The 26,960-nt window shown below is 40.8% G+C and overlaps 3 protein-coding genes across 11 annotated transcripts; 2 read left to right on the plus strand and 1 right to left on the minus strand.

Annotated features, from left to right (window-relative positions):
- The first annotated feature begins 4,384 nt into the window (after nucleotides 1-4,384).
- tmem14ca (transmembrane protein 14Ca) lies at nucleotides 4,385-6,756 on the plus strand. 2 transcript variants are annotated; one of them, XM_063912962.1, is made up of 5 exons: nucleotides 4,385-4,514; nucleotides 5,559-5,643; nucleotides 6,003-6,104; nucleotides 6,221-6,308; nucleotides 6,565-6,756. In XM_063912962.1, the coding sequence occupies exons 2-5, from the start codon at nucleotides 5,568-5,570 to the stop codon at nucleotides 6,620-6,622; spliced, it is 324 nt and encodes a 107-aa protein (XP_063769032.1). In that variant the 5' UTR covers nucleotides 4,385-4,514; nucleotides 5,559-5,567; the 3' UTR covers nucleotides 6,623-6,756. The 2 variants fall into 2 exon arrangements, with proteins under 2 accessions (XP_063769032.1, XP_063769031.1); XM_063912961.1 differs by lacking the exon at nucleotides 4,385-4,514 and adding an exon at nucleotides 5,341-5,475.
- Nucleotides 6,757-6,779: 23 nt separating this feature from the next.
- mak (male germ cell-associated kinase) lies at nucleotides 6,780-17,683 on the minus strand. Of its 8 annotated transcripts, none has more exons than XM_063912954.1 (17): nucleotides 17,559-17,683; nucleotides 15,756-15,877; nucleotides 15,485-15,625; nucleotides 14,248-14,302; nucleotides 14,005-14,126; nucleotides 12,710-12,792; nucleotides 12,155-12,287; nucleotides 11,828-11,999; nucleotides 11,567-11,734; nucleotides 10,786-11,022; nucleotides 10,469-10,671; nucleotides 10,119-10,264; nucleotides 9,598-9,744; nucleotides 8,852-8,932; nucleotides 8,157-8,276; nucleotides 7,838-7,933; nucleotides 6,780-7,558 (listed from the first exon to the last, which is right to left on the minus strand). In XM_063912954.1, the coding sequence occupies exons 3-17, from the start codon at nucleotides 15,586-15,588 to the stop codon at nucleotides 7,398-7,400; spliced, it is 2,028 nt and encodes a 675-aa protein (XP_063769024.1). In that variant the 5' UTR covers nucleotides 15,589-15,625; nucleotides 15,756-15,877; nucleotides 17,559-17,683; the 3' UTR covers nucleotides 6,780-7,397. The 8 variants fall into 8 exon arrangements, with proteins under 8 accessions (XP_063769024.1, XP_063769022.1, XP_063769023.1 ...); XM_063912952.1 differs by having other exon boundaries at nucleotides 8,852-8,935; XM_063912953.1 differs by lacking the exon at nucleotides 12,710-12,792 and adding an exon at nucleotides 13,194-13,273 and having other exon boundaries at nucleotides 8,852-8,935.
- Nucleotides 17,684-18,750: 1,067 nt separating this feature from the next.
- plcxd2 (phosphatidylinositol-specific phospholipase C, X domain containing 2) lies at nucleotides 18,751-23,766 on the plus strand. Its single transcript, XM_063912946.1, has 8 exons — nucleotides 18,751-19,110; nucleotides 19,254-19,390; nucleotides 19,557-19,676; nucleotides 19,822-19,875; nucleotides 19,948-20,103; nucleotides 20,939-21,049; nucleotides 21,234-21,364; nucleotides 22,856-23,766. The coding sequence occupies exons 1-8, from the start codon at nucleotides 19,008-19,010 to the stop codon at nucleotides 23,013-23,015; spliced, it is 972 nt and encodes a 323-aa protein (XP_063769016.1). The 5' UTR covers nucleotides 18,751-19,007; the 3' UTR covers nucleotides 23,016-23,766.
- The last annotated feature ends 3,194 nt before the right edge of the window (nucleotides 23,767-26,960 follow it).

Consider the following 26,960-nt stretch of genomic DNA (forward strand, 5'->3'; position numbering starts at 1 on the left):
CCAAACTGTTATTTTAATCCCATTGAGAGTGGAGACCTTGAGAGGCTATTCTTACAATGTTATGTTAAAAAGGTGAGCCATTCCAAGCGGCTCTACAGGTCCATTGACTACCTGTAAGGGCACAGGGTTGGGGTGGGCGGGAGGGGGGGTGTAAATAATTAACACAACAACATGGCCTTGTTTCATCTGAATGAGCGGCTCGGGGAGCCCGGCTCTGCCCTGACGCCGGCCGAGCCTTCACCTCAGCAGGTCGTGGGTCAGCAGACAGGTCGCCAGCTCTTTAAGGCGTTGGCTTCTCTCGTTTAAAACCCGGATTACCATTTTTGGTGGAGTGCCTTTTTTACGAGCAGTTGTTATTAATGAGAATGGAGCGATGAAACTGGTTGACAATGACAGCTATGCATGCGGGTGCCTTTCTGGAGAAGTGGCCTGGCTGTCTGGGGCTGATCGGTTCTTTAACGAGGATTTTTGTTAAAGCAGCTTAAATCCTCCATGCACACCTCACCAAAACAAGGCCAGGTTTTCAGGGAAGACCAACCCGAAACTCTACAGAAAGTCCATAATGGGATGCTTTGTATTGTTTAGGTTAAAAACAATTAATATGAATTTGGAACAGCTCTAAAAAAAAAAGTAAATTCATAATAAGTTGTATTTGACCTCAAAGACCCAACGAGGGCTCCGTTTCGTCAGTACTCTTTTAATACAACACCATTTTAAGCTTCTTTAAAAACATTTGTAATTTCTATTAAAACATAAGATTGTATATTAAACGCGTTTGGTTTCCTTCCAACATCATGCAAATAACATCCTCGGGTTTCAGAGCAAAACAACCATGGACAATTTGACACTTAACCGCAAGAGTTTCCAAAATAAAATATATTAACTTCTTCCTGACGGACCGAATCCAAAGACCTCTAAAATATCAAGTGTTGAAGCATTATAAACAATGTTTTTGGTGCCTGTTCAGGCTCAGCATACAACAAGTCGACACTTTGACAGTTTTCATGGATTTCCACAGCTGTGTCTTTGTCTTAAAGTGAGCAACACGTACCTGCCAGTCCCCCATTTTGCCCATAATTGACATTCTTTGTCTTCTGCTGCCTTTGGTGTTGTTTTGGTCGATCCCGTGCGGTGTCTATCTCATTAAGCCTCCGGTCCCAAAGTAAAGCTTTTACTTTCTTACCTGGACCGAGTCGCTTCACCTGACCATGAAAAAAACGGTGCGGGGCTACCTGGTGACGCATGCGCAGTCCTTCGGGTGTGGACGAGCAAGGAGAAACTACCTTAGAACATTTAAATTAGTGCTTGACAGGCCTAAACTTTAATTTTGTGGTTGCTAATGGACAATTTAATTCGTTTTTTAAAAACGATGATGATGAAAACGAACAAAGAAATATTAATATTACTTATTGAGGGAAACTCCGAAAATACAGCAAGTAAAGTTCTACGTAGAAATGTCAGTTTAAGCTTTTGTTCCATATTTTTTAAGGCAATTTCATAGAAAAAGTGAACTTCCTTTATAACTAATAAAAAGTGTGTCGTGCATATTAGAAGCCAGGCGACTTGTGATTTGATAGATGGTAGAAAATAAATATACTAATAAAAATAATAATTATTAAACGTGTGTTTAGAGAATATGCTAAATCTAACAGAAAATTAAACAGAAAGCAAAGCAAACATAACATTATTTTCTTCAACTGCCATAAATAGTTGTTAAGGACAAATCTGTTTGTTTTCTTAGCTTGTGTCTGGTAGAAACCATGAATTCTCTCTGCAAATGAAACTGTGTCAAGTTAAAAACTTGAAGGTTAACTGCCTACATCATTACTTCTACCAAGAACGCTACCCTGCTATTGTGAGGGTCATTATTTATTTATCCACTGTTTATTTCTAATACATACTTATGTAGACCCCTCGGGCCAGGAGCAAATGAGCCCTCCCTTTTACACACGCACACACACAAACACACACATCCGCAGAGGAGTGCAAGACGTGCGCTAAAATAGGTGATAATGGTCAGAGATTTAAACTAAAACCCCTTTTGCTCATTGCATTTGCACACACATGCAAACGGGAAGCATTACATGGATTTAAATCAAACACTTATATTATCTTACCTTACTAATATTTTTAATGCACATGCACTGTGAATATTGGACACTTTTTATGCAAAGAAAATCCACTGTTTTGCTTTCTCCCAATAAATCCTTAATTCCTCTGCTTTTTCACAATTGCATAATTCCACATAAAATCTATAGATTTATTTTGCGGTGCTAATATTTAAAACAATTGCCTTCATGTTTGACTTCAAAGGCGAACACATTTTAACTGCACACACAATACCTGCAGCTATATAGACCTTCACCGGGACTGGACAAAAGAGAGGGAGGTGGGGTGGAGGTGGAGGGTGAGGGGGGATCAAAAATATTGTTTGGGGCTCTATAAGGGAGGAGTAAGTTTTAAAGCAGGGCTGTCTGAGAGTGCAGGAGCGGGGTCCCTTTTGAATATCCTGCCTGTTTGGCTAGGGCTTGGTTTCAACCACTTCCACCATCGCCCCGGCCTCCGGCTACTTCCTCAAGCTACCAGCCTCGTTTAACAGGCTGCACCCCAGGCACTTTGCATTCTTATTTTACACAAATGAAAACAAAGTATTGTTGTAATTAAAATGTCTGAGTAATATTATATTTTCATTGGCTGTATTAGTGTAATTGTGCGTGTGTTCCTTTCATTGAGAAAATGAGGCAACATTAAAGGAATCTTCTCATTATTGTCTCTGCTCCTTCCCAAGATGTTTTGACATTTTGATCATGGATGGGACTCTTTTGCGCCCCTAAGTTATGGAAAAGTTGACTATTATATTAAAAAAAATATGCCCAGCTTGATTTTTTGGGGCTGCACATTCGCTCCAGCTGGACGTGCCTGACTGCTGAAGTAACCATCCCGTCACAAGCACTCAAGGTACAGAAGTAGCTCCGTGAGATCATGGAATTGATGTCTGGTGAGTGAGAAGACTTCAGGCCCTTTGTATGAAACGCTGCTTCCCAGGGATTATACATTGTATTATAGCGCCACCTTGCTTCTGGAGAAAGGTCAATATTTCAGAAAATATTGCATGTAATTGAAACCAAATGAGAATGTCTGTGAAGCATTCCAGTAAGTGAAAAAAACAATGCCAGTCAAAAAAGCAGGTGGTCACAAGGAACAGGTTTGGTTTATTAAGTTACAAACCTTATTGGACTCCTTGGAGTTGGTTAAGTCATCTTTTTGATTTCATCCACCTGTCTGTCTTTATGAACTTTAATCACACTTCCAAGACTTTCAAGACCATTTTCACGGTAATCACCCAGCAGGGCTCCACTACTGAAAACACACATGTGTGTTGGTGTTTTGTTCTGCCTCTGTGCAGACTTTTGTCTCTGAATGTAAAACAGAATACATGTAATAGTATTAAATAAAATAAAAATAAGTCTACTATAAACTCGAGGTGTTGATATGGCTTTAAAAGTATCAGATTATAATCCTGTGGTGCCATCTAGTGGTGATAGAAATAAGACAAATGTTACTGTCATGTTAGTGAGACAATTAAATGATAGGAAGACTCTTGTGAGGTTTAGTTTCCACACTCAAAAATAATACCACATTTCATGATGGCATATCAAACAACAAAAGCCTTTATTTGCCTTAGAGCAAATCACTTTGAAATAATCCTCTGTTGTCTAATGCACATCCGTGTTGAAACAGATGGGGACGCTTTGCTCAAGGGTACATAATCAGTCTTAAGAGGTGGCAGTGTCAAATGATGTACAACAAATGGTGCTATTACCAACGTGTTAATTACTCGTTAATCCTACACGTTATGCTCCATTATTGTTTTAAATCGCACCTGTTAGTTTCTGTTTGCATTGACAAATATTAAGACACCAAATGTTTAATGCAACATAAGCTACTTTTATAAATAATTATACAAATGTATCTTTAAAACCTTGGGTTGAGCAGGACTTAATGAAGAGCTTGACATTTTAGCTGCATTCAAGTACAATGGGAAGATAAAGAGAAAAAGGAAAGTTTGAAGAGAAAAACTGTCAAGGGAGGAAAAAAAGCAAAAACCTGTGTGTATTTTACACGGTTTGTTTGTATTTATATGATAAGCTTTACATGAATGCAGACATTACACATATTATTCACAAAATGCTACGTTCAAAAACACAATTATTTAAATAAACCTTTAAAATGTTTAGGGTTTACAGGGATCATAGGAGCCCTTGACATTTCAGCTGCATTCAAGTCCAGGGAAGCGAAGGGGAAATGGTTAGTTTGAGGGTGGGGGATCCCAAACCCGGGGTCCGTTTTCAGGTTTTCATGAACGCAGCAGCACCTGCCTCCGATTAATCACTACGGCCTACATTTCCCATAAGGCACCCTGCCGCGTTTTGCGTGTGTACCACTAAATTGTGCTCGGTGGAGAACAGGCTGCTGTGTGTTGTGACTAACAGAGGACAAACAGAAATAGCAAGGTTGTATGGAGCATTCTTCTGTTTCACGTTTTCATACTTGCATTTATAGACGTTTAAAGCTCTGAATACAAATCAAACAATGGCGTATATATTCTGGAAGCCGTCGTGTTAGCATGTGTGTAGTAGCAACAAAGATGCTAGTTTGGGGTAGGCGTGCATGGCTAAAGGGCTATAATAAGCTAGCTTTATCTAAGTAAGCCTTAAACACACACACACACACACACACACACACACACACACACACACACACACACACACACACACACACACACACACACAATGTAACGACTTCTTTAAAAACAGACAGGCAGAGGGAAAACTCCCTATAATGACACTATGTTTCTGTACCTGCTGTTTCCCCAGCCAGTGTTGTGTAACACCTGTGATCTGCAGCATTCAGACAGTCCTGTTGGTGTTTATGCAAGTATAAGCAGAGGTAGAATAAGTAAAAGGCATGCGTTGCAAATGTTATTTGAGTAAAAGACCAAAGTATTATCATCAAAATACAAAGAACTCATTGATGCATTAACATGTTATCAAAGCTGGTAAAGGTGCAGCTAGTTTTAATGGCTTTGTATACTTCACATCATTAATCCCAATCTGTAAAGTAACTAAAGGTATTACATAAATGTAGTGCATTAAGAGTACACCATTTACCTCTGAAGTGTAGTGGAATAGAAGTACTAAGTAGCAAAAACATGAAATACTCAAAATACAAATACACATCTGAACTAAGTAAAGGTCCTTAGTGACTTGCCTGCACTGCAGCTAGCCTTATCTGAGTAAACCAGACACACGCATGTATCCTCCGTTGGTCCACATTGTAACGATTTCTGATAAGATGAGCACTACTGTGTCAGAGCAGGAGGACGCTCTTTATAATACAATGTTTCTCTACCTGCTCTTCCCTCAGCTAGTTTTGTGTAACAGCTCTTCAGACAGTCCTTTTGGTGTTGCATTTGTAAGTGTTGTAAGGTTTGAAACAGGAAGCTGTCTGAACTAAATGGTTAATGTTGGTCTACTCATACGCTGTTTTATTTGCAGGTCTCCAACATGTCTGTGGATTGGGTAGGATATGGTTACGCGGCCCTGATCGCTTCTGGGGGAGCCATAGGTTACGTAAAAGCAGGTAATCTTATATCCTAGTATTTTGTATTATCATGTATGCTTTTGAATGTGTAAAAACCATGCAAACTTTACCAGGCACTATGTTTTAGATATGATATTTGCAGTGTTGTTGCCTCGCTTTTTGTCTTTGTTATCATTGCATCTCCTTTAAACATCTTCATTAAGTAGTATAAGGAAAAACTCAGGGCCAACTTCAATATTTAAGGCGATTTGCTTTCTAAATATCTATTTCATTCTATTATTTTCACGGCACATACCACTAAAGTATGTTACTCTTATACACACCAGTCTGTGCGTGCTCTCTAGTCCTGTGGATATTATAAATGCAGATGTTGACCTGCTGTGTGTTCTCTCTTTCAGGCAGTGTCCCCTCACTCGCCGCTGGTGTTCTCTTCGGCGGCCTTGCAGGTTTTGGTGCCTACCAGATCTCCAATGACCCCAAAGCGGTTTGGGTGTCCCTTGGTAATTATACTCACAACACTGTTTGTGTTAGGAGGATTTCAATTTCTGAACAAGAACAGTAATGTGTTTATTTGGCTGTAATGCATCCTGTTTTGTCCTCCTTTGGTGTCTTCCAGTTACATCAGGAGCTCTGACTGGTGTGATGGGAAAGAGGTTCTACGGATCCAGGAAGTTCATGCCAGCTGGCTTGATGGCTGCAGCAAGGTATTTGTTATAATACTTATATGAGTGATATATTTTACATACATGAACACGTTCAAGGAGAAGTTAAAAGGATGACTCTGACAAGGTGTGGTGGTTGCCTCTATGGAAGAACATGTACTAATGTGTCTGTGAGATTAAATAGACCTTTTCTGTTGACCCCAGATGATGGCTCTTACGAAGTCACTCAAAATCTCTACCTGCCTCAGCTTAAAGTCAAAAACAGTGATGTGATTTCTCCTTTTCTTTCTGTTTCCAGTCTTGTGATGGTGGGGAAGCTCAGTTTGGCTCTGCTCCAGAAACCCCAGGAGTCCTGATGGAGTGAAGACTCTGATGTGACCCTATGATCTGTTTCATGTCAGCATTTGTCTTTCACTGCTGACCGTTAATGTCCTTTTGTAAAAGTGTATATTTGAGGATGAAATATAGAACCTTGTTTATATAATAGAAACGGTTGTCTTGTCCTTCACTGCATTATGACATTTCATGTATTTATTTGTACAAAATGTTTACAAAATGTTCAATTCAATCATTGCATAATACAAATAGGTGTGCAGTTGTCTTGCGTTACACAGAATAAGTTGAAGGGATCGTTTCTGATGTTACACTGAATAATGTTGTGAAATGTAAAGCAGGAACATTGCAGCAGCTGTTAATAAGTTACCGTTAGTGCTTTTCCATCAGTATTAAAGCAATACTTGACAATAATGATCAACTAGAGTATAAAAATGAAAAGCTATGCTATATTTAACTTGTACATAGAGTATCTCAACACTAACCGTAGAATTGGCTCACACTGGAGTACAGTGGGACTGTCTTGCCGAAAGCATCAGTCTTGCTTCAGCATCATGGCAACCGTCATCTCCAAAACATGTTTTACAGTAACATTTTTTGGGCTCTCTGGAAACAGAATTATGCAATTGTTTCCTGAAAGCCTTTCCTTTGTGACTGCTTCCCCCCCCACACCAGCTACTTCTGTCGATTTCTTTATTAGTTGTTTCAGGGAACATACTGCATTTCCTGTAGGGTTTCAGTGTGTGTAAAACTCTAGGGAGTAAAGTCCAACAAGCAGGCGAAGCTGTACGACTTGTTCTACCGAGTTCCTCCATATTTGGATGTCCAGTCTACCCTGCCGTGGACCGGCTGCACGGGGGGAGCCCGGGTGAGGAGATTCCCAGAAGTCTTCCCCAGGGCTGAGTAGCTGCTCCCCTTCATCTGAGTCCTGTCCGACCTCCTCTTCCAGCCATCGTAATCTGGAGGAACAGGCAAGTCTGTGAGTCTTCTATCTTTAATAAACACAGTTATAAACACAATAGCTTCATGGCCAGGTTAAGATCATAAGACACATCCACACCGGCTAAAAATAAATAGGATTTCTTCATGGCATCAAAGGAACATTTATAAAAAGGGTACTCTAAGCAGCTGCCAAAGCACTGGACAATAACAGAAAAACATCAATGCAAGGAAGAAAGCAAGAATCCTTTCAAGAGGCAAAGAAAAGAGGCTAATAACTACTAAAGAAAGGCCAATACCTTCATTACTTTCGCTCAAAGAGGAGTTGGACACAGGCTTGGCCTTTGCAGATTTTGATTTCTCTTTTTTGTTATCAGGAGAAGAAGAAGGATTGACTGAAAGGGTGAAGAAAGAGGAGAAACAGTACCAGTAAGAAGTGAGAGACTGGATGGAAATATTGCAAGTAAGAAATTGAATAGAGAAAAGGAGTAAAGGAGTATGAATAGTCATGGCATACTGAGTGCAACCTTTGGAGCTGGATACAGGGGGATCAAGGGAGGTTACCTGATGTAAAAGTATTAAGAATAATTATGTGAGCTTTGCATAATCAAATCTTACTTGTGTGCTGACCCGCCAAAGGAGCGAGCTGGATCCTCTGCCCCACTGAGCCCACCTCTTTCTTCTGGAATGAAGGGATATAAGCGCCAGAGAGGTTGTATTTGGCGCTCACAAAGTTCCCTAAAAGAGGAGAAAAACATACTTAATGTTTCTTTATTTAATTTAGCAGCCTCCAGGTACCTAGCTAGCATTAGCTTCTTCTCACGGTCATATGGGCACCAATAAGATGCACCATTTAAAACATACAGATGAAGTAAAGTTTAGTAAACACACCTAATAGATGTTCTCACACATGGCTTTACTGATACAAATTATGTGTTAACGTGTGTGAAGTGGCTACTGCATATGCAGAAGCTACTGAGGACCCAAACAAATGACTAAGGCCGAGTGATTGAAGTCATTGAGCTGCTGCAGCGACTCCATCGATCTGCAGCTCACAGATGCTTATCGGGGTAATTAGTGAAAAGCCTCATTGTTCCCTTAAGAAGATGTTGTGGTTGTAGTGCAATCTAACATCTATTTAGCAACTGGAGCTCTCAGTACTTTGGCTAAACTGTGTATTTGTACCCTTGTCTCCTGCAGAGTCTTTGGTAGTTGGGTTCATTCACATGTTAAGATGCTGGGTGAATAACTGAAGCTTGCTGCATCAGCAAACACTCAAAATACAACACAAAAGTTCACGTGAAATAAAATACCTTTGGAGGGATCAATCTTCTCCAGTATTCTTTCTTTAACAGTTTTCTCTGTTGGGCTATCCTCAGATTTAGAGGCATTGTCTTCTAGTTTGACACGGAAAAGGAGAGCCGAAGAAGAAATGCATGCAATCAGAAAGAAGAGGAGAAAAAGAGAAACAGAAATCTATGAGAAAAATGTCATGTTAGCACTGATGCATCTAGAAAAAACAGGTGAGACAGAGTCATGTAAAAATTGGTGCATGCATAGGGGTATCAAAACAAGTGCCGGGACAAATGAGTAGGGGGTGCAGTTGAAGGCCTTTTAAGGAACACTTGATCTTACACCGACAGTCTTAATGTCATGAATAAGCAATAGAGAGGGAGAGACGGGGTGAAAGAAAGAGACAGAAGAAGAAGAGAGCACAGCAGGGACCCATATTGTGTGTCTGTCTACATGACAAATGATTTATAGAGGTCTCCCTTCTCTAAAGTCGCAGACACTTAGACTCACTCCTAACCCTGCTTTGTCCATGGCTCCATAACTACTGATCAGGAGACATTAGCTGCATCATTAGCATGTAGTGCCTTGGTGGCACAGAAGACAGTCTTGTAATGTGTGACACTGACAGTCGCCAGGTTTCCACTGCAGGGCATAATGAGGCGGGTGGAGGTGTGGTCGTGATTCTTATCTCTGATAGATTTCATTTCATTACCATGTTAGTAAAATCTGGACACTTAACACCTCTACTTTAGACATTAGTCCTTACCTGCTTTGGCTCTGGTGACCGATAATCCTCCTCCAATAGGAGCAAGCGGTTTATTTACAGTGTTTGAGGAGTTCTCCCACAAGTCCCGCAGCGTCAAACCACTCAACTCCTTATCTCCAGAAGAAGTATGATGCTTGCCAATCAACCCTTAAAGCAACAGAAATGATGTGATGAAAATCAACACAGACACTTCAATACATTTTCTCAGAAACTCTCTGATCAGGTGACCTACAGTAGGATGATGACGCCTTGATTTTAGGACCAATACTTACGGACATTTGCATTTCGACTAACTGATCCTTAGGTTTTCTTTCAATAGTAAGTGTCATTAAGCATTAAACACCAGATCTTCCTGCAGTCATGCTTGACAATAGCTCACCTGACCTATTAAACCACTCCTATAGAGACTGTAAGAGGGAAAATGATGCAAAACTATAAAACAAAAGGAAAGATTGCTTATAAAACGCTGCACTTTGGTAACCTCTTTTTAAGGATACATTTTGCTTGTTATGCAGTCTCACCTGGTAAGTACCGTGACTGGCTCAGGTAGTGCTGTCGGGCAGCAGATCCTGGGAGATTGGGGTCCATTTGGCCAATCTTAACATTGTTGGGTAGCTTAGTGACTGTGCTGTAGGAATACAGAGGCTTCTGCTCGCACTGCTTGGGCCTGAAAACATGAAGAAGACACTCTAAGGGTCTGTGCCGAAAATAATCATTAAGGGAAGGTTGGGAACGTTTGCATACATACTTAAACTAACTATTAATACATGTGAGATGCTTGAGGCAACTAAATTCAACAAGAATTCTTTGCAATTCACAATGTTTTTTTGTAAATCCTTGTTATCCGACACAGTTCTGTTAGGGCACTTACTGTGGGCGATGCTCCTGAGGGCCCCTCTCCTCCTCTGCGTCCACCAGGCTGGGTTTCTTGGAGTTGGAGACTGCAGTTTCTGAGGGTTCCGATTCCTCCCAGCTGTCTGAGTTCTTGGCGATGGTCTGGCCCCAGCGACGCCGGCCGCTCTTCAGCACCGCCATCCCAGCTCCCCCAGCGTTCTCAGTGCACAGCGATGCTTTCTGCAAAGTAAGGGACCAGAAAGACTCCGTTATGTATGTCTTTGAATCTGCATAAACTCAGGTGACTTCATTCTCTTATTCAACATGAACTACATTAACGTTTGTGACACTCACTGCATGCCCTTCTGCTTTACTCTCAGTTTGGGGAAGGGGGATCTGCTGAAGAGGCTGATGATGGTTTTTGGAGGAGGAAGTAGAGGCTTTGGAGTCAGAGGATGACTGCTGGGTATCAGCCTTGCACTCCGAGACCTGCCTCTGGGCCAGCGGCCTGGCCTGGACCTTCTTGATCTCCTGGCTCAGAGGACGAGGCCCTAAGATCTGGCCTACCTGGAAGTATGGGTAACGCAGGGACTGGGAGGGAAGAATACAGATTGTCCTTTAGCTATTACGAATAATCCCCAATCATTGTTTTCTGTCAATCAGATCACTCTGAACATTTTCTCAAACCTGTAGGGACGTAGACACCAAAAACTCATATTTTGACACAGAAGCGTGTTAAACTTTCACTTTGATTTAAAAAAAGAAAGAAGGGTGAACGTGCAAAGCAGACTCAAAACATTATATATGTTTCAGTTAGTTACATTTAATTTGAATAGCTTCCTTGGAATCAGCTCAAACTGGATGTGATCCTACACCTGGGAGCTTTGTAAGCAGAGAATGGAAAAGTCCCTCCCGCTGGTAAGGTGTTTCCAACTCAGGGCCCACAGAGTAACACAACCGTCTCAGTGGAAAAATGATGTTTAATCATGTAATGACCTGACCAGGGTTTGTGCATGATAGGAATATGTGATGCAGAGGGCCAGAGGGAATCAGGTTGGCTTCAGAACTGGTAAAAAATAACTGGGATTAGGATACTAGGATGCAAATAAAGCTATGTTTTCTTACTCTCCCCCACCTGTACAGCAGTAGGTCTTTTCTTGGGGTCCCACTGCAGCAGATCCCTCATCAGGGTGATAGCCTCATTGCTGGCATTTGGGATGAGGGTCTTTAGGTGGGTGGGCACACATTGGGGGAAGCGAAAGTTCATAGCAGAAGCTAATTGGTAGCCCTCTGACCAATCCGTCTATGGGAAGAGACAACCAGATGGGTAATGAATATTTGACTTATTAATCAAGTGTTTTTATGTTGTTCTCGTCCACAGTAAGTTATTTCCCACCTTTTTGACAGTGCCTAGAACTTGGCAGATCTTAAATATCTCATCCACTTCACTGTTCCCAGGGAAGAGAGGTCTGAGAGTGTAGAGTTCAGCCATGATGCAGCCCACAGCCCACAGGTCAACAGGAGAGCTGTAGGTAGAGGATCTGAGCAGGACCTCTGGAGCCCGGTACCTGCACAGAGAATATACTCAAGTAAAGAAATGTAAAATCTGCATATTGCTCACAATGTGAATAGAACATGCATCTGAACCGAAGCAGTCTAGCACACTGTAATTGATACATATTTCTCCTCTGTGTTTTAGATAGCTGATGGACAGTACACTCACCATCGGGTTGAAACGTAGTCTGTGTAGGGAGGTTTGGAGCGGATCTCTCTGGCTAGTCCAAAATCTGCTATTTTCACCAGTTCTGGACCCATGCACAGCAGATTCTCTGGCTTCATGTCCCGGTGAAAGAATCCTGTAGATTGGTCAATATTGAGCTGAGCCATTGTGCAAAGCATACATAGCCAGATTACAATCAGATGCTACTATTCTACATGAGCATTTCATACTTTAGCACCATTTAGAGGAAGAAAAAGGGAAAACTGTGGAGCTGGTGATTGGGTGTATATTTGCTGTAGACTGGTGGCCTAGGTTTGAAGGTCTGTGAATTCGACATTTTTATTATTTAACCATGGCCACGTTGTTTCTCTAACCTTGAGCAAGCTGTTTTAGCTTCCTGTTCTTGCTTTGTAGACAGTTCTTTAGTTGCCTCATGCCGGGAATGCATCCAAATGTTGGTAGTGCATTTAGCACAACATTCAATATACACCCAAACCAACTACTGAAAAGTTATTCTACTCCAGAACATGTGAAGTATGACAGAGTAAAGCCTCTTACCATGCTTATGTACAAAAGCCAACCCAGATATCACTTGAAACAGGATGTTCCTAATTTCGTTCTCTGAGAACATCTTATTCTCTCTAACAGCAAACAAAGAGATAGAAAAGGAAGGAAAGAGGGTTAAAAATAATGAAATAAAAGCAGTCAAAAGAAAAGAAATCCTGAAAAGAACATGCATTCTGGATGTGTGGAAGAAATTAGCAGGTAGAGCAAGGATTTATACAATTTGTTTGATGCATTTCTGTAAAATGCCCCAAAACTTACACACATCCATTCTTTATAGTAAAGCAGAGCAACAGGTCAGATGATTAAGGGTTTACAGACTACAAGATTCATATTCATTTATCACCAGATTGCCTATTTAGAACTTTTGTTGAAGTACTACTACTACTAACTTCTCATTGGCGATATGCAATGAATCTTGCTGTATGCAACCACTCTCATGCACTTGCAGAGCATGAAGGGAACACAGTGCACCTACCATGTTTGTGAATAAATGAGAGGCCTTGTAAAATCTGAAAGCTTATGTTTCTTGTAATTGATTCAGGGAACAACTTTTTTCTGTAAACATAAAATGTATAGGATTCAGGAGCCTGCTTATGAAAGAATCGATAGATAAAATCACATTATGTTTCCCTTTGTACACACTGATAAAACGAGTTGAAAAGCATAGCACACATGAAGGAACAGTTCACCCCAAAATTGAATAACATGTTTTGTTTCTCTTACTTGCACGGCTATTTAAAATGCAGATTGTTTTGGTGAGGATTGCCAAATATTCTAAAGTAAATCAGTCTCTCTTACCAGAAATCCAGACACCATTACTCAATATAATCCACCTTTCCAACACTCTGCAACACTATCTAGATTGATCAAAAGCACTTCCGGTAAGAGGGAAACAAATGTTCGTGGATGAACTGTTACCTAAAACATCCTAATCTTCCCTGACTCGTCTGCTCTTTGCCTTTCAAATTTGACAAACCCAGGTGTGAGTGAGTGCAGTTTACACCTGGGGTTTCCAATCTAGCAAAAACATCAGAGCTCCCCCAGAGAAGGGGTTAGTCAGGTGGCAGCTTTATACAAAGAGGAGCCTAATGCACGGTATATAGGACATGTTTTGGTGACAGAAATATAAATATTTACTGGAAACCATTTTTTACTTTGAGTTACATCACAACCCTTTTGGTGGTACACATGTCTAAACTGTTTGCTCTGTAAACAGGGAGCTCTTGAAGCTCAAACTACACTTCTGTGCAGACATCACCATTGTGTGTGTGTTAATGTCTTCTTACCTGTCCTTCATAAGCTGGTAGAGGTTCTCCTTCATGTACTCAAAGACAAAGTAGAGGTGATCGTTCTCTCTGATCACCTCCTTTAGCTTCACCACATTCGCATGGTTCAGCTTCTTCAGAGACTGGTGTGACAAATCATGGGAGAAGTTTCGAATAACGATACAAATATGACACCGTTCTGCTCTACAGTGACATTATTTCTGGAATCAAACAGGGTTATTTAGATTATAGGACCATCCTTACCTTCACCTCTCTTAAGTTCATACACTCTTCCCATGAATAAAACTTCCTCTTCATCCTGTGTGAAAAAAAGGCAAAACCAGATATTAATTAGCACATGCAACTAAAGAAAAGAAGACATTACATTTGCAGGGCATATCATTTACACCCACATACAGTAGAGTCAATATTCCTTTGTGTATCTCCATCAATAATTCAGCTTTTTTGAAGTGTCTCAATTTTCCCCTCATTTCATTTGAAGAATATAACCAGCAAAAGCTCAACACATAAAGTGATGTTACCTAATCTTTACCATTAACGTCTCTACTTAAATAAAGTGTGAAATACATCTTGATCCAGTTGCATTAAGTTGTCATCACAGTATGTGTTGCTATATACATTAAAACCAAACAGCAGCTGGTATGCGGGACACATTTACGACAGCTTATCTTCTCTGATCAGCGTTACCTCTCCCTCCTCCAGCCGTTATGTAAGAGTCACAGAATGTGCACATATCTTTTTCTCCCCTCTGGTCACCTGCCAGTTTCTGTCGTCCCTTCCACAATGACAGCAACCCGACACACTCCCTCTACTTTCACTGCCTTTCACCGTCACCACATGTATTGCCTTGCATGGTAACCATATAATCAGCCGGTGGATGCATCTCCCCAGTTCCTCATCTATAATTGAACCCTGCCGCCACGCTGCTGGAACAAAGGCATGTTAGCCGGTATGTTTGCCCTAGTGATGGTGGGAATACAATGTCCTCAACTTCACTTTGAACATTGTTAAAGATGTTTAGAGAAAGCAAAATTTAAGTTTTTTTGAGAGCATGTATATTAAAAGTGAAACATGAATAGTGTACTTTCTGAGTTTGGTTATATTGCAACATTGCAGTATTGTTATTTAATCTTGTGATGTCTTCATATTTCTGGGGTTGTTATTGGAGATTTTATACACTTTTCAAAGTAAACTAGGTTGTGCACAGTATGAGCTTTGAGAAATATAAAAATATTTATGTTTTAAAGGTTTTATTGTCATAAGTGTAGTTAAAATCTTAAGTCCTTTGCCTGTCAAAGGTGAAGCCTGTTAAATTATACAATATACTAAGATGTAGAGAAAGAAAGAAGGAAAGTAGCGCAAGTAAAATGCAGGAATACCAAGTTGATTATTGCCACAATATCAAAATATTACAAAACAATATTTCCATGCTATAACAAAGAGGACAATAATTAGATTTGAAAAGGATCAATACCCTCACCTTTTGATAGCCACCAGCTCTCCAGACTCGTTGCTTCTCCCCATCAGCACGCTGCCGTAGGTGCCGTCACCCAGCTGTCTCAGGGTGGTGTAGCGATTCATCATCTCTCAAGGCGGTTTCATTAGCGTGTTAACTTTCCTTCTGCATAAGAGGAGAAAAAACAGAGTAAAGTCCAATTGAAAATTGAAAGTCTTTCATCTGCCTATTCCTGAGAAAAACTATTTACATAGAAGGCAGAATTTTGAAAAGCCCAGTATGTCACGATTCTCACCAATTCTTGCAGTTCTACACTCATCCTGCAGTGCCTGATCCGTTGTTAGAAAGACTGGATCCTGGTCATGTAGGTCAACCAAAAATGGGCACCGCGCCAACAGTTTGAGGCTTCACCCACTCCTGGAAATCACCAAAAACAAGGAGTTTCGTTAGATGTGCAAAGCTGAACGAGGAGCACTTCTTGTTGTTCCGTCAGGGAGGAGGATTAGGCGTGTGTCTCGCTAGTAGGAGGCTTGCACATGACCACCCAAGAGAGATGACAAAGCCAGCCCTAGGCAGATTAAGTCAACAGGGATGTAAATAGGATGTTACATCACCGTCATGCTTACCGGCATCCCCTACCTTCCCCAAGCACCCTGCCTGGAGGATTGGATTTACGCCAAAGGCCCTAGTCATCATAATGTTGTGATGCATATTCAGCCAGAGGGCTTTTTTAACAGCACCTGTCAGACTGATGTCGTTTAATTCTCTGGTATGGAAATGTTTCACTGTCCAAGCTGCTGTTTTTAGATTGTAAAATATGTTTCCCTTATTTTAATGCATAGGTATCATATCATCATTAGGTATTCTTGCACCTGACTCGTGTCTTTTACCTAAGGGTTCATAAGGTAAAGTGAGAAGCCTCCCTGAACTTTTTTAAGCCTAGTTTATCCTTTTGTATTAAGGACTCATGCTGGGTTTATGTTCAGTTTCTCTAAAAGAAGACACAGAGAAAGTCTACCTTATTTTCTTCATCAACCATCAGAAGAATATCTTCATTCACACAACAGAGGTGGTTAAACAGCAGTAGCCCTATAGACTGAACAACAGCATACTCTGACATAATCCAGGTAATAAAATGAAAGAAAACCTGATTTTGTTTTGGGACAAACTGTTAATAGATGGATTTGTTGAAGAACAATGAAAAGCATTCATACATTTAAAGCTATGAAAGCATCGTTTTGAGCGTTGGTTAGGATTTGAATTCCATCCGTCAGCTATTTTACTTGAAACTTAAAGGAGGTAAAGTTTAAGTAAAGCTTGTCGTTCACTGACGTGCTGTATTTAGATTAAAAGAAATCAAGATGCAGGTATAGCCAAGGGTCACCAAACAAAGTAAGATTAGTGTATATTTCATTGAATGGGGCCATCCAAACAAAATGTCCAAACTGGATTAAGCTCTATGTTTCCTAATAATCAGTACAATTACAAATATGTAAATATTTACAGATTACTTATACGTTGTGCATGCTGTATATAGACAAGAAATGATTTCTCTAAACAAAACCTTGTCTGATTTCCAAGTCTCACTGAAACAATAAGCTCTAAGACAAGTGGAGAAGCCAGCCAAAGGACTGCTGGCCTGCACTCAGCTTTCACATATGGCAATCTGTTGTGGAGGGATTTAAAGGGAATTAAGAAGTACCCAGGACACATGACATTAGGAAGCTATTCAAGGTCAATTATATTGAAAACACGTGGACACTAACTGGACAGCGGAAAGGAAACAGAGGGATTGAATTGGATCATACATTCTAAATGTGATTACTTGACAAAGTAAATTTGGAGTTAATTGCTTCCCTTAAACTTTACTGTCATAAACAGTCAATGTAACACACAGCAGGGAAATCAAAGACATCCCAGTTCAACTCTAAAAAACAACAGATATGAATCCAGTAAATAGACAGTGGAGTTAACCAGAAAGAGTTCAAACCAGAGAAACATTTGTTGTTGACCTGTCAGCTTTGACAGTTCAGTTTCTCAACCTCCATTTTTTTCCACCTTCTCTGTAACTCCACTTTTCTTCCAGTTTGTAACTCACCATTTAGGGGCGTAGCTCCTTCCCTCGGCCGTTGTCTGCAGCTGCTGATAGCTCGAAGTTTCTTCAGAGGGAAAATCTAAAAGCTAGCTCTTACCATACTGTACGTGCGCGTGACTGCTCCCCATGGCAACGTACATACAAACCTGACGCTGGTTGCCAGGTGACGGAGGGCGCGCTCAGGCGCATTGATTTCTGGGACTGCGTAAGTGTGTGTGTGTGTGTGTGTGTGTGTGTGTGTGTGTGTGTGTGTGTGTGTGTGTGTGTGTGTGTGTGTGTGTGTGTGTGTGTGTGTGTGTGTGTGTGTGTGTGTGTGTGTGTGTGTGTGTGTGATTTTAAGTTAAAAAATATATATACAGATTTAACTTTCGGGGTTTTATGAAAGACAAAATGAACCTGAAGTGGTTTTGCCAGTATTATTAAAAGTCTTTATTTGGCGAAGTTCTTCACACTTTTTAGTTCGTGTTTTCAAGAACCAAAGCGACAGGTAAGACCCATAATGACAAAGATTAATCATTTGTTTGCTGTTCAAACTCAAAGCTGTGCGCCAAGATAACTATTGTCCAGCGTATTTACTGCATACATGTTCAGGGTCAGAGTGAGACCTCATTACTTCACCACATTTCTGCACACTGCAGTTCTGGTGCTCCACTACTAGATGGAGCCATAGTTCTGTTTTGATTTTCACCTGGGCCAAGATAGAGCTGTCAGACTCAATCACAGGTAAGAGTTGTTTAAAATGTGAATTGACTATTTCAATGGGCATATGTAGATCAGCAGCCTGGTTATTAGATCAAACTTATTTGTCACATCCAACCCCCCCCCCTTAAAAGACATTGATCCATGAATAGAATATACCTAAACTACAATATGATAAAACAGATACGAAATCATGAACCATATATACACCATATAATCATCACCGGGTTGATTACAAACACATGTTTATCTGCTGAATAATAACTCATGGATGGCAAATTTATTCTTACAGGCTCATGATTTGCTGATTCTAAATTAGAATTAAGACAACGTTCCTGTATGTTCTGTGTAAGCATGTGTCAAAGTGGTGGTCTTCTCACTAACACACAAAGCAGGTAAATACAAGAAGCAGGTTAGGGGGGATAACAAGTGTAATTTTGCTCTAAGAGGATTAGCACAGTCGTTAGCCACCCGCTGGTTGTGTGCCGGTCGGAAAACTGCGCGCCTCAAAAGCGCAATAGCCTATCTTTAAAGAAACGCTGCGAATGGACGGATCATACTCAACCCGGTTCAAGGTGGACAGCATTTTAGAGCGTAGCTATATGTAGATAAACTGTGACATTACAAGATGGTCCACGGGAGTGTTTATCTATTGGGAGCAAAATGGAATCCCTTGCCAGGATTGCATCTGCACCAGAGAGCGGTTTCATGGAGGTTTTCTTGTTTGTTAGTTTTTAATTTACTGATTCTGTCATGAAGACCCGACCTGCAGGGATTGGCAATGTCAATGCCGACTGGATGGGTTCTTTGCCCCCCAAGCTCAGTGCCATGCCCCTCAAACACATTGCTGTGCCAGGTGAGCATGTCGTGCCTAAAGATGTCTGCTCATCAGTCCATCACACCTGGATTGATACCACAACAATAAAGCTACAGGTGTGAGAGGGATAGGATTTGATTCTCTCTCTATTCAATTTGTATTTGTCTTCATCTCTCTTGCAGGGTCTCATGATTCCTTTACCTACTGGGTGGATGTGCATGCTCCTGTGGGCCCGGACCAGAAGGCCTTTGTCAAGTACCTGGCCACCATGTTCAGCGTATTAGCCAAGAAAGTCATGGTGAAGTGGGCCATGACCCAGGTACTGAGTTCAAATGTACAAACCCAGCCATTTTTAAGTGTTTAGTTGTCATTTAATCAGATTTTTGGTGTAGATTTTGAAAGTGTATGTATTTTGCAGTGGAACAGCTGTTTTTGAAGCCTTTCATTCAAGCCTGTCCTGTAATAAATGATGTGTGTATTCCTAGAATCTCACATTTAAAGAGCAGCTGGAAGCAGGAATCCGATACTTTGATCTACGAGTCTCCTCCAAGCCAAGGGAGTCTGGAAAGGAGATCTACTTCATCCATGGTCTGTTTGGCCACAAGGTGAGCAGGGGAGAACATCATTTCTAGCATTTTTCCTGCTTCGTGATATGTACCTGTTCCCTATTTCAAAAAGTGTTTTGCCACAAGTAGTATGTCACCTTCAGGTTTGAGGCAATAAGTGATTTCCAACCTTTCACCCCCACAGGTGAGCGAAGGCTTGTTGGAAATCAACTCCTTCTTAAGCAAACACAGGAAAGAGGTGAGAATCATTCCTTAAACACTGATATCAAGAAACACAGACACACTAACTGATTGAGTTATATTGATTTAGGTAGTGTTTCTAGACTTCAACCACTACTATGCGATGGGCACAGAGCATCATGTGTACCTCCTCACCATGCTGCAGGAAGTGTTTGGCAGCAAGCTTTGTAGCATGTGTGCAGTGGACAGCATCACTCTGGACTACCTGTGGCAGAAAAAGTACCAGGTGAGAGGAACATGCATCAATGAAAGTGGACGCACAACATCACTTGACACACTTTAAAAAGACATGTTGACACTATTCCAATCAGTCGTTTTAAGGTATTGACTTCAGAGCCTTTAAAGCTCAGGTAGTAAAAGCAGCATGGAGGTGTTTGTGTATTTGACGTCACGCTTATCACTTGAAGTCAGGTAATCCCTGTCACCTGTGACCTCCTGGACAAGAATTAGTGGTGGCGTCATTTGTTAATGAGATGACGCTCCTTCCATTTCTTTTTTGTTGTTGTAATACTTTAACATATGAGCAAGCTTCTCTCACATATCTGTGTGCGTGCAATTCCCCCTGCATGGTCCTATGTGCATGTCAGTGCCTGGTTCGGATACTATCAGTTTAGCTCCTGCTCCTTTGACCCTAATCCGTACCTGGGTTAGTTGGCAAAGAAGAAAGGGAGGCAGAGTACACAAAGTAAACAGAGTAGAGGAGGAGAGATTTGCACAATTAGCAGCTCCAAAGAAATCCAAAGTATCTTATTAACTTTCATTAGTAAAGACACGCAACCAGTTCTCTTTGCTTAATCCCTTTAGAGAAGAGCCCACTCATCAAAAGTCCTTTCATAATTTATATGCAGCACTGGTGCCAAAAAGTTGTATGCATATAAAGGGCTAATTTGTGTGTAAATGCAAGACCAGAGAAATTAATCCATAAGTTTAATCACCGGATATTAACTCAAATATCAACAGTGGTGCTTTTTGAGTGTAGCATGAGTGTGACAAGCTATCGGAGGTATACCCGGTCTGTGCAGCTTTTCCTCTAATTGTCTTTTATTTACTTTTCTCTTCAGGTGATTGTGTTCTACCATCATCCATCAGCTCAGGGCATCCCAGTCATGTGGCCTGGTAACAAGATCCCCGCTCCCTGGGCCAACACCACCGAACCCAACAAGCTCACACAGGTCAGAAGACTGTGGTAACTACTCACCTGCATGGAAGCCTCATGTGTTATTATTTTATCAGATACCAGGAATTCCCGGATACACAATGGATTCAAGCTTAAAAACAAAGTAACAGCCATATGTAACCCAAGTTATGTTCCCAAAAATCTCACACCAAGTTGGTTTTTGACATTCTCCTCTCTAGTTCCTGGAAACTACACTGAAGGACAGATCAAAACATGGCTCCTTCCACGTGTCTCAGGCCATCCTCACACCCAGGGTCAACACTGTGGCCAAGGGGCTGCTTTGGGGACTCCGCAACTACCTGGTGGAGAGGTCAGTGACTAAGATTAATACAACGTCAACTTCAGAGGTTTAATACATGAATTTTAATATAAAACCTGCTTATAACTTTTGTTTGGGAATACAATCCTGAGTGTTTATATTGTCATCTTCGAACCTGGTCCTTTTCTTTAATGCTCAACTCAATTTGAATACTTGTGTGTTGCCAGCAGAGGGCAGTACAGTCCCTGCTACAAATGCCTACATTAAAAAGGATTGTGATCTTGACTGCAGTAAACTAAATATGTGGTGCTAATGAATGCAGATTACAGAAACATCCTAATGATATAAACAACACCTTTTAATTAATCACTGTTCGACCAGTTAATGAATGTGTGTCATCATTTTAGCAAAAGCTGTGTTTTTATGTTTTATTCTTGAACAGTTAATGATGTGATCATTTCTGAAGAGGACATGGGATACAATCAAATTGAGACTGAAATGGGGGAGGTCAAATACAAATGTCTTCACCAACATTCACCAATATGTTTTATATATTAAATGATTAAAGCCCCACAGAATATGCTTTTGGCAGCAGATTAGTGGTGATGTGTGTTTTCATATTGCGCGCCACACTACTTATACAACGGTTTGATTTCCTGGAAAAGCATCCATTTGTCGTCCTATTGTTATTCTTCTCTGTGATTGTGACTTATATTTATATTGGACTTCTCTATTTCAATATTATGTCCCTTCACACTGGTTTATTTGACTAAGGATAAGCTATAATCCTCTTAATCCATTTCCAAACTTTAGTGGATAAAACAGAAACACATTTCACCCAGATAAGAGATCTTTCCCTAAGTAAGGACTCAATTATTTGCACACAGTTTAGCAGTCAGCTAGCGCTTTGAACCGCAGCTTAAAGTGGAAATCCTGACTTAGAGTACCCACCCTTAAAAGTGAGAGAGAGCCACTGATGCTGGGCTATAAAACTCCTGAGCGGAATCTGTGGCGAGACAGGAGGAGGCCTAATTTTGCACTTCCGAGGAAATGGGATTGTTTATCACTCCTGGATATACAACAGACTTCCTGGTTTTGTTCTGCTGGCGGCTCAGACGTAGCGGAGAATTTGAGCCTGTTGGAAGTAATACAGAGTCATGGATGTGGGTGTGCCTCTGTGACAAGAACCGAAACAGAGAGTGTTTGAATCCAAAGCAAGGCGAGCAGAGAATGCAGCCACTGACAGACAGACAGAAACAAAGCACTCCCTTTCACTCTTTCCCATCAGGTTCTTTTTACCCCAAATCAAAATGATGTATCTCAGACTCTGATCAACAGATGAAATGAGGTGGACGGACAGACGTTCAGCTAAGAAACAACTGATTAGAGTTTGGCACAAGTTAGAGCCATAACAATAATCCTTCCAGAGACAGAAACTTGGCTTCAGATATTTGTTTGTAAGGTCAGGGAATCCGTTGAACAGCCTGTTGAGTGTAACAGAGGTGTTATTGTTTGCTTTCTCATATACACTTTCTCCTCCAGGAACCTTCCCACCATCATATCCTGGGTGGAGGCTCAGAGGCCGGGGCTGGACGGGGTCAACATCATCACCTCGGACTTTGTGGAGCTCACAGACTTCGCAAACATTGTCATCAAACTCAACAACCTTCTGCTGTCTGAACAGGAGCAAAAACACAGATGACAGATGTTTGCACGACAGGACAAATATGTGCTTACCCACAGCGTATTGGAGGTTAGAGGTTGGATGGCAGATTTTTCCAAAAACACTGTTGGATAAGGATGTTTTACATAATGCTGGAGGAGTTTCTTACACCCTTGAAATGACCATTTTCTATGTCAATTCATCACCATAGGTTCACCAAAACACATCTCTGGCTTCATTTCTCGAAACCTTTTCCCTTTTTGTGGGAAAACTGGAAGTATACCACATTGGTACTATCTAATGGCATGGCACAGGTCACCCTCCAGAAACAGAGTCACGGCTACCTGTGACCTGGACATTATTCATAAGATCAATTATGATCATATGAATCAGTAATTTTATTTCTTTTTGTTTTTACTTTTCTGTATATGTAATTGATTTTCTTTAATCATGGATCCTTTATTGTGTAAATGTTGTGCTTTTTTAAAATACTATATGGATAGGTATATTGAAAGTCTTTACAGAATATTAGTAAGTTATTTTAAAGAATTGTTAAAAAAATATTCAAAGTAATCGTCCGCCGTTGTTCAGTGAGCTAAAGTTAGCTTTTTAACTACGCACTTGGCGGTTTTCCAATCAGGGAAAGTACAGGTTCTATTTGTTTTTATTTTTCTCTATGTTAAGCAAAGTCACACGTCGTAAAAAGCAGCCCACTGTGCCAACATCTTCTCAATACTGTTAGGCTTTTTCCTAGAGATGCAAATAGTTGCACCTTTATGGGGGATTGCAGAGGCCCATATGTGTCAGGTTGTGCCACCATACTCATTAAACATGTTCAACCATACTTACACGGCTATAAATGTTTCTGTTTATAGTATTTTTGCTCAGTATTTTTTCACATCCATTGTTTGACTCGAGATGCTGGAATGGAAACAATTTTCCGGGACGATAAGGTATGCTTGGTAAATACATAGAAGGACATTTACAGTATATATGTCTGCATCGGGCTCCATAAAAAAGGCATTGTCTACTACATGTTGGAATAGCAAGGGACAGAAGGCTAAAATATCGTCGTCAGAAATGAATATCTCGGTGTGTGTCTGAGTAAGTGTACGTTACTCTGTTTGGGTTCTGGTTTGTGGGCTAGGTGATTACTATGCATGAAAAGAAAGTACTGCAGGGACAGTCGACCTGCATTCCTGTGGTGAACAGAATAAGAGGAGTCTGCAGAAGAAGATGCAAAGTGGTTTACAAAGCAGAAAGTAGGAGAAAGGTCTGCTTGCATTAAGAAGCAGAGAGGGATATTTCACCAGCTGTTCATTTCCTTCCTTCAGCAGCATCATTATCTAACTTCTGTATTATGTTTTCTTTTCATATCCACTATGTCTTTCCTTTTTTCACTCCATGACTCACTTGTGTGAAATAGCCTGATCTGTCCAGGCCACATTGTGGACATGGTTGAGTGTGGTCACCAAGCACCACCAGGCTCACACACACCAACACACACACAGTCACAAGCTGAGGCACTTTAATTGCAAAGTAATTACACATACCAAGGCAGGCAAGTGGGAGAGCGGAGAGCTCCAACTGATGGAGAGCATTCCTTTGTTGTTTGGATTGGTCCCCTCTCCTTCCCACTCTTTTTTTCTGGATCCCTGCTGGCGTCCCAGGTTTCAAAGGAGAACACGTTAACTCTGGCAGGATTTTATAGGTGTTTAAAAAAGTAACGGTACTGCAATTAGGGCTGGACATTTTTCCAGCCAGGATTTTGTTATTTTACAAACATGCTCTGAAATATGTGCAATCATTGACAGACATGTATTTCTGGGCACCACAGTCTGAGTAGATCAGCAGCCACACTTTATTTTTATGACCTTCACAAGCCATGATGTAATTTTTCTCTTCATAAATAATACAAATTCACTCTTTTCCCCATTCACCCCAAACACCAATATTGACTTGGTTCCAACGCAGCTACATTTATAGTTGGTTTCCAGTTTTTTTTGCCATTTGAGTGTCAGGAATATCGTCACACTCATGCTTTGGTTGCATTATTTGTTTGTTTTGAGTAAAGATGTGGAACTAATCTTGGCAAGCCATTTATTTCCGACTGTAAAAGTGATTCAACTCTGCAAATAATATAGAGTAAACAGAGTATGACTGTATTTAACCACTGCTATATCCCTGGTGTTAAGTGATGCCAGTGACCTGAACCAACCAGGTCAGTCAACATCCATCACACACAGATGTGTTAGTGTTCCCTCATAGACCATAACAAGTACAGTATTGAAACAGCTGTACAAACAGGTGACACTTTTCTTATGACTGTATCTCTGACACACAGTGGGGTGAGTAAAGAAAAAAGGCAGAACGTGTAGAGGCACATCACCAGATGTCTGCAAACAAATAAAAATGCACCTCGCTTACCCTTAAGCCACAAACAGTGTCAGTGTCATCCAATTATCTGCTTTCAAGTTGTCATCTAAAGAGTGTGGGTTGAGAAGTCTTCCACACACTAATCCTCAAAGTCCTTCATCATTGATGACAACAGAGATTTGGTGTGGAGTGGTTCAGATGTTTCACAGCCTTTCTTTACATTGGACAGGCAAAATTAAAACAAGACTGAAAGGTATAATGGATTCGTCTGCATGAAACTGTTTCTCACTGCAGGGTCACCGGTTTGAATCCCTGTCCAAACAGCTCCAGAGCTCCTGCTCAGCCTCCTGGGATCACTTGGGATTTGTGGAATTCACCTCGGAATGCTGTCAAATGTTCGGCGGCCCTAAAACCCACGGGCTCAGATAGATGATGTCATTGGGAAAGCTTAGCCGTTCTCATGCTAACAAGCAACCATGGAGGCATAATCACTCCTGGAAACACTTCAAAAGAAAATGAACCGTTTTCTGGGAGACTTATCCTGATAACATTTAGCTGTGCCCTTTTTAAGGCTTCAGGCTCTAAAGACGAATCCGTTCACCATGTGACATATTGCCATACAGAGGCAAATCTTGTTTGCATGACAGTAGCTAAAAAAATAACCTAATTTAATGGACAACATTCACTCGCTCCTCAATTAACCAATTCGTCAGACCTTATATAGTATGTCATGTTTTTTTGCCCCTTTTTTTTAATCATATATACATTTTGGTGTTTGAAATGTATGCATTTTGCAGATTTACACTTCAAGGAAGCAGTGGTGAAAGTGAAGCGGGACTTGGTGCTCGAGCATTCTTCCTGTTTATCCACAAAGAGATCCCAGCGCTGCCTGTGAGATAAGATAGTCCTGCTGCCTTAAAAATGTGTGTGTCTGATTGTTTTGTGTGCGTAGGCAAACCCTCCCTGGCCTCAGTCCTTAACCGACAACCACTTTCAAAGACGACATCTGTCATTTTCCAGCCACAAGATCACACCGTGCATTCCACTTCAGTTGTGGTGTGTGTGCACAGCCTATACAACATTCTGCATGAATAAGGTTGCTTTAAAGTCATGCATAATGTGTGTTTTCTGCAACCTCTCTTGTGAACTGTGGAAAAAACCTGAACCACTGCCAAATAATGACATACCTCTGATGCAGAACTCCTGGCATCTCCTCTGTGATATCTTCCGACTGGTGCATGATTGTACATGTAGCTGGGATTTTTCAGATGGTGCACATAACTTATGCTAAGAGCAGCCTGCCACTGCTTAAATAGCAGAAGTTCTTGACTTTTTAGGAACAAATTGCTCCAGCACATGTTTTTAGCATAAAGTATGAGTTTGCATGGTTGAAAATAAGATCATTTTTCTACAAATCATTTTTTCTCTCTTTATAATTACAATTTTGTTGGAACAGCCAATAAACTTCGTTCATCATCTGCACACTTTTCTGTTTTGCAAAGGGTGTTTATGTTGGCCTTTACCTGAGATATGGTATGGATATACTTATATAAACATTACCTCTTCTTCTATAGAAAAATAAAACGTAATGTAATTAAAACCAACATC

The sequence above is a fragment of the Eleginops maclovinus genome, chromosome 21 (genome assembly GCF_036324505.1).
Source record: "Eleginops maclovinus isolate JMC-PN-2008 ecotype Puerto Natales chromosome 21, JC_Emac_rtc_rv5, whole genome shotgun sequence".
Taxonomy (NCBI): domain Eukaryota; kingdom Metazoa; phylum Chordata; class Actinopteri; order Perciformes; family Eleginopidae; genus Eleginops; species Eleginops maclovinus.

Coding starts and splice junctions, on each gene's coding strand:
- tmem14ca (XM_063912961.1), top strand. CDS start 5,356: ATGAGCACTACTGTGTCAGAGCAGGAGGACGCTCTTTATAATACAATG. Junction 5,644..6,002: donor CATAGGTTACGTAAAAGCAG/GTAATCTTATAT, acceptor TCTCTCTTTCAG/GCAGTGTCCCCTCACTCGCC. Junction 6,105..6,220: donor AGCGGTTTGGGTGTCCCTTG/GTAATTATACTC, acceptor GGTGTCTTCCAG/TTACATCAGGAGCTCTGACT.
- plcxd2 (XM_063912946.1), top strand. CDS start 19,008: ATGAAGACCCGACCTGCAGGGATTGGCAATGTCAATGCCGACTGGATG. Junction 19,876..19,947: donor TAAGCAAACACAGGAAAGAG/GTGAGAATCATT, acceptor ATATTGATTTAG/GTAGTGTTTCTAGACTTCAA. Junction 21,365..22,855: donor CGCAACTACCTGGTGGAGAG/GTCAGTGACTAA, acceptor TTTCTCCTCCAG/GAACCTTCCCACCATCATAT.
- mak (XM_063912952.1), bottom strand. CDS start 15,588: ATGATGAATCGCTACACCACCCTGAGACAGCTGGGTGACGGCACCTAC. Junction 14,303..15,484: donor GAGCTGGTGGCTATCAAAAG/GTGAGGGTATTG, acceptor TTTTTCACACAG/GATGAAGAGGAAGTTTTATT. Junction 8,936..9,597: donor GGTCACCAGAGCCAAAGCAG/GTAAGGACTAAT, acceptor GTGTCAAACTAG/AAGACAATGCCTCTAAATCT.